This window comes from Ixodes scapularis, unplaced genomic scaffold, assembly GCF_016920785.2.
Source record: "Ixodes scapularis isolate PalLabHiFi unplaced genomic scaffold, ASM1692078v2 PGA_scaffold5__190_contigs__length_132052651, whole genome shotgun sequence".
In the NCBI taxonomy this organism is placed as follows: Eukaryota; Metazoa; Arthropoda; class Arachnida; order Ixodida; family Ixodidae; genus Ixodes; species Ixodes scapularis.
Window position 1 is genome coordinate 49,403,720 of NW_024609880.1, and position 9,971 is coordinate 49,413,690.

Below are 9,971 nucleotides of genomic sequence, written 5' to 3' on the forward strand. Positions count from 1 at the left end.
GCACCCACAAATATGGCGTCCAGTGGATACCTCCTATAGAAGCATCGACGCGCGCGAGAAGGAGCAGCGGGTCAGGATAAAGCGGTGGCGCTGCTGGCAACACTGAGATGCGTCGTCCGCTTGCGTCCGCTGCGATCCGGGTGCTTTATCGCTACGCGAGTAAAGTGCGATTCAAACGCACGCATTTTCGTGCCCGCGTAGGCCGTGTGGCTCCCGGAAATTGCGTATTTCATGACATCGCGCTGATTCCTTGCGGATTCTGGGCGCGAATTAGAAAGTTGGATGATTTCAACTTTTTCTGAACGCGCACGAAGATGACAATCGGTGGAGGGCACTATTTCCGGCTCCGCGTTTCTTTCCCGTCCGGCGCAGATGCCCTCCGCTTGCCCGAAGCCGCACCGTCTTAACCAACGCGCAGGGTTGTGACTCAGAAGACGTACCGGGAACAGAAAAAAACGCCACGAAATATGCAATTTCCGGGAATTGCACGGACTACGCGCGCACAGAAATGCGTTGGCTTGGATCGCGCTTAAGGGTTGCGTGCGATACGCATAAATCCATTTGGAGTTAAACTATGCTGGTTTTGGACACGTGGCAAGCGTTACGCAAGAATAAACCTGCCGACACCTTTGTCGTCCTCGTCGTCACCGTCGTCGAGAACGGCGAAGGAGGCTTTTTTTTTTTTCTTTCTTTCTGGCAGAAATGTATCTCCTGGTGCATCCGGGGGCATGGCAGTGTGTTGTCCGTTTTGCCGTAGGGGTAGTCTGGACGCATGAGGCAATATTTTTGGAGAAGCAAAACAAACGAGCACTTCTAGCGAAGCCAATGAGCCTTTCCCGGCGCGGCGACTGGAATAGGCATCTGAGAGTAAAGCCCCTTTATCTGAGTCGATGTGTGCGCCACCCGTCGTCGTCATAATATACCAGGGCGCCGCAGCACACGGAGCAAGCTGCGCGATGCTGACTTTGGTGCACGTGGAGCGAAAGCTCGCGCTGCAGAACCCAGGGATCGTGGGTTCAATCCTAACCCCTGCCCGTTTCGATCTGGATGAGCATCGTACCGTCTAGTCCTTCTAAATAAGCTCATTTAGTGGACGTATTACACACACCACAGCGCACCATAGCAAACAACACTTACACCTTACACACGAAAAATAAAGCAAAATTCAAGCAAACCGCGCTGACTGACAACTCTTTTTATATAACTTTGTCTTCTTCAACCTTTTTTTTAGGCATCTAGGAGATCGGCGCGCGTGATTTGGGAAATTCAGTGGTGCTAGAGGTTGAAGAAGACAAAGTTATATAAAAAGAGTTGTCAGTCAGCGCGGTTTGTTTGAATTTTGCTCTTAGAGCGCAGCTCTTACCGCTCATTCACACTGGAAGCGGATCCGCGTTCGCGAAGCGGTTGCGAACGCGGTTGTATAAGGATTCAGTACAATTGCACGCGCACTTAATGTCATCGAGTGCGCGTGCAATTGCACTGGATCTTTATACAACCGCGTTCGCAACCGCTTTGCGAACGCGGATCCGCTTCCAGTGTGAATGAGCGGTTACCCCCCCCTTCACACTGGAAGCGGATCCGCGTTCGCGAAGCGGTTGCGAAAGCGGTTGTATAAAGATCCAGTGCAATTGCACGCGCATTTGATGTCATCGTGTGCGCGTGCAATTGTACTGAATCCTTATACAACCGCGTTCGCAACCGCTTTGCGAACGCGGATCCGCTTCCAGTGTGAATGAGCCCTTAGGGGCCCGTTCCCGGCTTGAGCGGCGTCGGCGTCGGCGTATCCAAGGTCATCCCAAGGTCACGTGGCCCCCAAGGTCATCCCAAGGTCACGTGACCCCCAAGGTCACCCCAAGGTCACGTGACCCCCCGAGGTCACGTGACCCCCCCGAGGTCACGTGACTCCCCCCGAAGTCACGTGACACCCCCCAGGTCACGTGACAACCCCCAGGGTCACGTGACCCCCGCCGAGGTCACGTGACCTGGGGGTGTCACGTGACTTCGGGGGGCCTCCGCACCGTCATCGTCATCATCACAGATGACGTCATCAGTGACGTCACTGATGACGTCACCGACATCCGCACCGTCATCGTCATCATCACAGATGATGTCATCAGTGACGTCACTGATGACGTCACCGACATCCGCATCGTCATCGTCATCATCGCTGATGACGTCATCGGAGTCCGCATCGTCATCGTCACTGATGACGTCATCAGTGACGTCACTGATGACATCATCGGCATGGTCACGTGACTCCCCAAGGTCACGTGACCCCCCCCCCCAGGTCACTTCACACCCCAGTACCTTTCCCTCCTCCTCCTCAAGAGCTGCGCTCTAATTCGGTGTTACAGGGAGCTGTAAACGGCTTTCACTTTTTATTTTTCGTGTGTAAGGTGTGAGTGTTGTTTGCTATAGTGCTCTGTGGTGTGTGTAATCATGTGCAACCAACTCGCCCAAGCTGCTACGTTAACAAGATACATTTCTAGTACATCGGGCCTTTCTCCGCATCTCTCCTGAACCCCAAGTTTCCTTGTCATCTGGGAAAAAAAGAAGAAGACGCCGTTATCGAAAGGGCGTTTATCTATGCTCTCCGCTGGAGTTTGCGCTCTGTTCTTGATACTGGTTGCCCAAACCATTACCAACGCCATCAAGATCTCGCCTGGACCCCGACGACTACTGATGTGTGCGCGCAAGTGCCCGAAGACCTATTTTTTAGCGTTTTTTGTGTCGTCCAAATTTTTCTGGCGCTAGGCCTAATAAGCCTAGCCCGAGTACGGTCGCAAGGCCGCCGCTCCCCCAACGACGTCGGCTCCATAGAAGGAGCTGATACGCATGCAACATGGAAATCACCGTTGAAGGTGAACCGATTACAGACAGAGAATTGAACGATGGAACGTGGATTTCCACGGCACTCAAGAACCAGAAACGATTCCGCCGCCCCGGTGCCAGCAAAGAAGACGAAGGCTCGGCGTCAGGCAGTGCCGTCGTCGCTGCACCCGGCATGGGATACGAAGCCGCAGCTACCACCGGCAGCCATGAATGCATGAACAACAAAGGCAAGCCCTTCGACTCTACCGCTAAGAGGTCTAGGCCTCCCCCTAGAAGAAGAAGACCCCCGATCCCGAGACTGCCGGCAGATCATTACAAGATTGTCATTAGGCCACAGTCTGCCCTAGACCTTCCTGCACATGGCGGAGCGCTATTGCTCGAAGCGCTTCGCCTAGCCGCCAACATTACCGACGGCAACGCCCATTCAGAAGATATTCTTACGAAACACCCGGTCAACCGTACTTTCACAATCAGCACGCCCAGTGAGAAACGTGCGAACGCGTACCTCAACCTACAAGAGTTCGTGATTGAAGGAAGGAAATGCCCCATCAAAGCGTACGCGCCTGCCCCCGATCTTTCGGTAAAAGGGCTGATCCACAACGAGTATTGTGGCGAAACAGACGAGCAGTTAGTCCAGAACTACAACTCCTACAACCCCGACTGGATCGTCACGTCGGCAAGACGTTACGGGAAAACTAACCACATCATGATTACGGTAGCCGGAACGGAGCTCCCCCGGCTCCTCAGATACCCCGGCACAAGACATAAAGTGGTCCTCCTTCTCAACCGAGTGGAGGCCTGCTTCAACTGCCGCAAGACAGGGCACAGACAAGACGTCTGCCCACAAAAAAGACGAAACCTCTGCTTCAGGTGTGGAGAAGAGCACCCACCACCACAGGAGGGACAACCAACAACCTGCGCCCCAGTCTGCATCATCTGCGCAAGGGCGCACAAAACTGGGAGCAGCAACTGTAAGTTCAGATTCGCTAAGCAGCAAGCCTCCCAGAGACCCAATCCGCTCAGCAACCCTGACCTAAACATCGGGCAGAACTTTAAGCACCAGTCGAGGGACAGAAACCGGCAACACGAGACCCTGACCCGAGGTGACAAGAGGGAAGCATCATCGTCCTTCCCACCACTACTGCGAAGCAGAAGCAAGTCGGCGACACGGAGCAGCCAATCGAGGGACCGTCAAAAGGACCAACAACGATCGTCCAGCAAAAGGCGAGACCCCAAAAACCCCTGGACCAAGCCAGGAGAAAGGGCCATCAAGTGGCAGGAAGATCCGGAGAAGCAGGCCCTTCGTAATCAAGTGAGGGAGCAAGCCATTGTAATAGAACGAATGCAGTCCCAGATCAGTGTGCTAGGCAATAAAATCGCGAGTCTCACACAAACCCAACACCCCGGTGAAAGCGCAACAACCACTAACGACACGTGCCGCTCCCTCACCCCTTCCGAGGGTGCAGTTATGGAAGTAGAATCCACGAACGTTCTCAAAAGACAGGCCTCAAAAGATCAGCAAGATGCCCAGAATCCCAAGAGGCGAATCGAAACTGCCTCGGCGTCCCAAGCGGCGTCAACTTTCGCAGTCAAAGCTAAACTGGCTCTCGAACAGAAAGAGAGGCTCAACAAAGTAGAGGCCCGAGCAGATAGGCTAGAAGCGACATCCATGGACGTTGTCAAAAACCTGCAGCAGACCAAAGAAGAAATGATGGAGGCCATCAAGGCACTACAAGTCCAAGTGAGCACGATAGCGACCGCGGTTGCGCAGCTGACAGCTCCCCAACATGGCAGCCCATAACCACGAGATCAGTATCTGGCAATGGAACTGTAGGGGTTTTCGAGGCAAAAAATCCAACCTGCAGCTTCATATTCAAAATTTAGAAGTCAAACCGGACATTATTACAATCCAAGAACCAATGGGGCCCGTTAGCCTAACAGGGTACAAAGCCATATCTCAAAAATATATACCACGCAAAACGGGAATGACTGCTACGCTGGTGAGCAACCAACTCACGGCTATACAACACGAATTCGACAATTCTGCGGCAGATTACACGCTAACAGAAATTATTCCCGCCAAGAAAGAGCAGGTGAGCCTGTACGTCCTCAACGTGTACAGCTCCCCGAAAGATCAATCCAGAGAAGTCACGGCATTGCTAGAGTCGACCACGCAACTAGCCAAAAAGGGGCAACTAGTGATAACAGGCGACTTCAACGCGCCACACGTCGAATGGGGATACCACAAGTCGTTCAAGAAAGGAAACATCCTGTGGAACAAAATCCAAGAATTGGGACTCTCGCTACTAAACGATCCTCACACAGCGACCAGAACTGGCAACAGCATTAGTAGAGACACCACCCCGGACCTCACGCTAGCAAAGAATGTCAAGAACCCCGTCTGGCGGAACACCGGCGCGGATCTCAACAGTGATCATTACATCCTTGCCACTACCCTTCGCACGGAGAGTAGTAAGAAGAGTTGGAAACGAACTAAATTCACAGATTGGGATAAATTCAGGAAAGAAAGGAATCAAACGGCCCCGCCTGAAATTGAAGATATCGAAGATTGGGTCAAATCCATATGTAAAAGTGTAGATTCGAATACGAGCGAAATACCAACCGATGCCGAACACTGTAACCTCGATTCCAGATTGGCACACATGTGGGAGGCAAGAAACAGTCTCATGAAGAGATGGAAAAGACAAAGGCTCAACAAAAGGCTACGAAGTAGAATCGCCAAACTCGAAAGTGAAATCGAGCGACATGCGAGACAACTCACCCAGCAAGAATGGTATCAAACTTGTGACAGCCTAAACGGACAACTAGGGAATAAGAAGACGTGGCACCTGCTTCGCCACCTTCTCGACCCCACGCAGTCCAAGTCGGCTGCGCAAGGACAGCTCGCTGCGATCATCCATCAATACCCCGGGGACGGACAAGACTTCTTGGACCTCCTCCGGAAGAAATACCTGAACACCGCAGACGACGGAGAAACGAGCCCACAATATTCGGGGCGACCAAACGTGCAGCTGGACGAGCCGTTCACAGACGCAGAAGTCTGGGCCGCGCTGGGCCAGCTTAGAACAACCTCAGCGGCAGGACCAGACCTAATTACAAATAAGGCCCTCCGTAATCTTGACATGAAATCTGTCACGGCACTCACAGATTACATCAACGTATGCTGGGAGGCCGGATTAATCCCCAGCAGTTGGAAACATGCCAAAGTGACATTCATTCCAAAACCTAACAAGAAATTCAACGTGGACAACCTAAGACCCATTTCCCTCACGTCCTGTCTCGGGAAGCTCATGGAGCACGTGGTACTCAATAGACTACGGGACTACACGGAAGACCACGACCTCATGCCATACTCCATGGTGGGCTTTAGAAGGGGACTTTCCACCCAAGACGTCATGCTACAGCTATCACGTGACATACTCGACCCCTCCATTAAAAGCACAAGAGCAATATTGGGACTCGACCTCAAAAAGGCTTTCGATAATGTATCACACAATACCATCCTGAAACACCTAGCCGACCTCAACCCAGGCGAACGGGCGTACAATTACGTTAAAGCCTTTCTAGAAAACAGAACGGTAGAGATCACCATCGGGCCACTGAAATCCAACCCAATCAGGCTCGGCAACAGAGGAACACCACAAGGGGCTGTTTTGTCGCCCTTCCTTTTCAACCTGGCTTTAATGAAGCTTCCAGAAAGGCTTAACGCCATTGAAAACATCCATCATACTCTGTATGCAGACGACGTTACCATCTGGACGAACCGCGGCTCGGAAGGACAAATAGAAGAAGCTCTCCAAGCAGCGGCTGACACCGTAGAAGAGGAGGCACGGCGAGCCGGCCTCGAATGTTCCCAGCCCAAATCAGAACTCCTAGTCCTTAGACGGAGCAAAAAAACCCGAAGACAAGATCCCAATTGACATAAAGATTCAAGGCCAAAACATCGAAGAAGTGGAGAACATACGTGTCTTAGGACTCCACATCTCCAACACCCCCAGCAACATTGCAGCCCTTGGGAGACTCGAGAGCTCAGTACACCAGGTAGCGCGCATGATCAGGCGCATCGCTAACAAAAGACGAGGTATGGAGGAGCACGACCTACACAAGCTCCTTCAAGCTTTCGTCATCACCAAAATCACATACGCCTTCCCGTACCTCCGACTCAAGAAGGCAGAAGAACAAAAGATTGACATTCTAATCCGACACGCATATAAAACGGCGTTGGGCCTACCTAAATTTACGGCCAACGAGAAACTGCTCGCCCTGGGAGTACACAACACCTTTTCTGAACTTAAAGAAGCACATCTAACCACACAGACGGCTCGACTCTCCAGCACACCACCGGGGAGAATGATTTTGGATAGACTGGGCATTGAAGGAGAACCTATGGCGGACCATCCAGGCCCCGTTCCAGGCTATATACGAAAAAAGATTAGAATAAAACCTTTACCAAAGAACATGAACCCGCAAACCCAACAGGGTCGACGAGAGGCAAGAGCCAGGGCTATGCATCGACACTTGCAGAGACTCCAGGACGTCATATACGTTGACGCAGCCAACTATCAAGACAGCCGCCACCGGTTCGCCATCTGCGGGGTACCCCATCCCCGAGACTCTGACGCGGCCACCCCACTCATTGCCGCTACGGTATTCACCAAAAACGCGGAAACCGCGGAGGAAGCCGCAATTGCAGCGGCCATTGCCTTTACAGAAGCTACAACCATCGTGAGCGACTCTAAATACGCCATCACCAACTATGCCAAAGGCCGAATCTCACTCACAGCCAGAAATATCCTAGAAAATGTTGCCGAGACATCCCCCCTCCGAGAAATTGACCTGGTATGGGTCCCGGCGCACGCTGGAAACCCCGGAAACGAGGCTGCCCACGCACAAGCTCGAGTTAGAGCCGGCCGAGCAGTGGACAGTCCGATTCCGGAGGCAACCGGTGAACCGCTTACCTCCTACCACGACCACACCACCCATTTCAAACTCCGACGAAGAAAATTCCCGCCGCCGCACCGCTCTCTCTCGAGGGAGCAGCAGGTAGCGTGGAGAAGACTTCAGACGGACTCCTTCCCCAACCCAAATGTATACTCGCACATATTTGCTCAAATCTCTAGCCCGAACTGCCGCTTCTGCGGTGAAAAAGCTACTTTAGATCATATGATCTGGGACTGCAAAGCGCACCCTCCACCCCCAGATCTCATGGCTGCTCCCTCACTCGACGCGTGGCTCTCAGTAAAGGCCAGCGACGACCCAGACACTCAAGTCAAGGCCGTCGAATGGGCCTATGCAGTCCGAGACCTACATGGTCTGGACATCGCATACTGACCACATCCTACTTCTCCTTTTAATAAAGTTTTCACTCACTCACTTGTCATCTGGATTGCCATTAGCGTGTGTCAGGCAAGATCCTTCGGATATTGCATCCGCAACAAGTTGATACCACCTGAGGTAAAAGCCCTTTTTGGAATCTTCGCCCCATCAGTCGGCCATGGCACTCGAATAAGCAGAACGTATCGCCAGGAACTATAACAACTGTATTACAACTTTACACCTGACAGAAAAAGAGAAAAAAAATTTTGGCATCTAGGAGATCGGTGCGCGTGATTTGGGAAATTCGGTGGTGCTAGAGGTTGAAGAAGACAAAGTTATATATAAAGAGTTGTCAGTCAGCGCGGCTTTTTTTTTTTTATTTTTGCTTTATTTTTCGTGTGTAAAGGTCTGTTCACACGATGCATCTTTTAGGCGCGCAACAGTTTCGCGACACTCAAGTTTCGCGAAATGTGCTCGTTCACACGTATCGCTTCACGTGCAACAACGATGACGTTTAGACCCGTGAAAATAGTTTGGGTGTTGACCATAAAGTGGCGCTTCAGTTGAAAGCCAAGATCATCATCGTCACCATTAGCCATTCAGCGTCGTGTTCTCCATCTCTCGCCACATTCTAAGAGTCATAACGCATGCGAGCTGGTGAACAATCATAATTAAGAAATAACAAAAAGGGACATACACACCACCGTCTTAAAACCAGCACAACATACATCTGTCATTTACTTTCATTTACTTAATTTACTCTTAAATTGTCATTTACTAGTTATTGAATTGTCATTTACTGCCATCTACTTTATTTACTGTTGAATATGTATAATTTGGATGGAGGTTAACAAAGAAGAAGACTGTTGTGGAAGTAAATGAGAGCTGCACGCTGTGCTGGTTTTGAGACGGTACTGTGTACGTCCCTTTTAGAGCGCAGCTCTTAGGGGCCCGTTTCCGGCTTGAGCGGCGTCGGCGTCGCCGTCGGCGTCGCCGTCGCCGTCGCCGTTGGCGTCGCCGTCGGCGTCGGCGTAACCGCGCGGTGCATCATGGGAAATGTCCCATAATGCACCGCGCGAGCCCCCCCACCGGGGTCACGTGACTTCGTGGGGGGGCACGTGACCCCCCCGAGGTCACGTGACCCCCTGAAGTCACGTGACTCCCCTGAGGTCACGTGACCCCCTCCTCGAGGTCACGTGACCCCCCGAGGTCACGTGACCCCCGCCGATGTCGCGTGACCGCCCGATGACGTCATCGACACTGATGACGTCACCGGCATCCACATCGTCATCGTCATCATCACCGATGACGTCATCATCAGTGATGATGACGATGACGATGCGGATGCCGGTGACGTCATCAGTGATGATGACGATGACGATGTGGATGCCGGTGAGGTCATCAGTGATGATGACGATGACGATGTGGATGCCGGTGACGTCATCAGTGACGATGACGATGTGGATGCCGGTGACGTCATCAGTGATGATGACGATGACGATGTGGATGCCGGTGACGTCATCGGTGATTATGACGTCATCAGTGATGATGACGATGACGATGCGGATGCCGGTGACGTCATCAGTGATGATGACGATGACGATGTGGATGCCGGTGACGTCATCAGTTATGATGACGATGACGATGTGGATGCCGGTGACGTCATCAGTGATGATGACGATGACGATGTGGATTCCGGTGACGTTACCGACATCCGCATCGTCATCGTCATCATCACTGATGACGTCATCAGTGACGTCACTGATGTCGTCACCGGCATCCGCATCGTCATCGTCATCATC

General features: G+C 52.1%; 1 protein-coding gene across 1 annotated transcript; it reads left to right on the forward strand.

Moving 5' to 3' along the window:
- The first annotated feature begins 2,842 nt into the window (after positions 1-2,842).
- On the forward strand, positions 2,843-8,362 carry LOC8037235. The gene is given in 4 exon segments (XM_040222784.1): positions 2,843-4,573; positions 4,698-6,766; positions 6,768-7,578; positions 8,342-8,362. Coding segments are annotated over 4 exon segments (4,632 nt in total).
- The last annotated feature ends 1,609 nt before the right edge of the window (positions 8,363-9,971 follow it).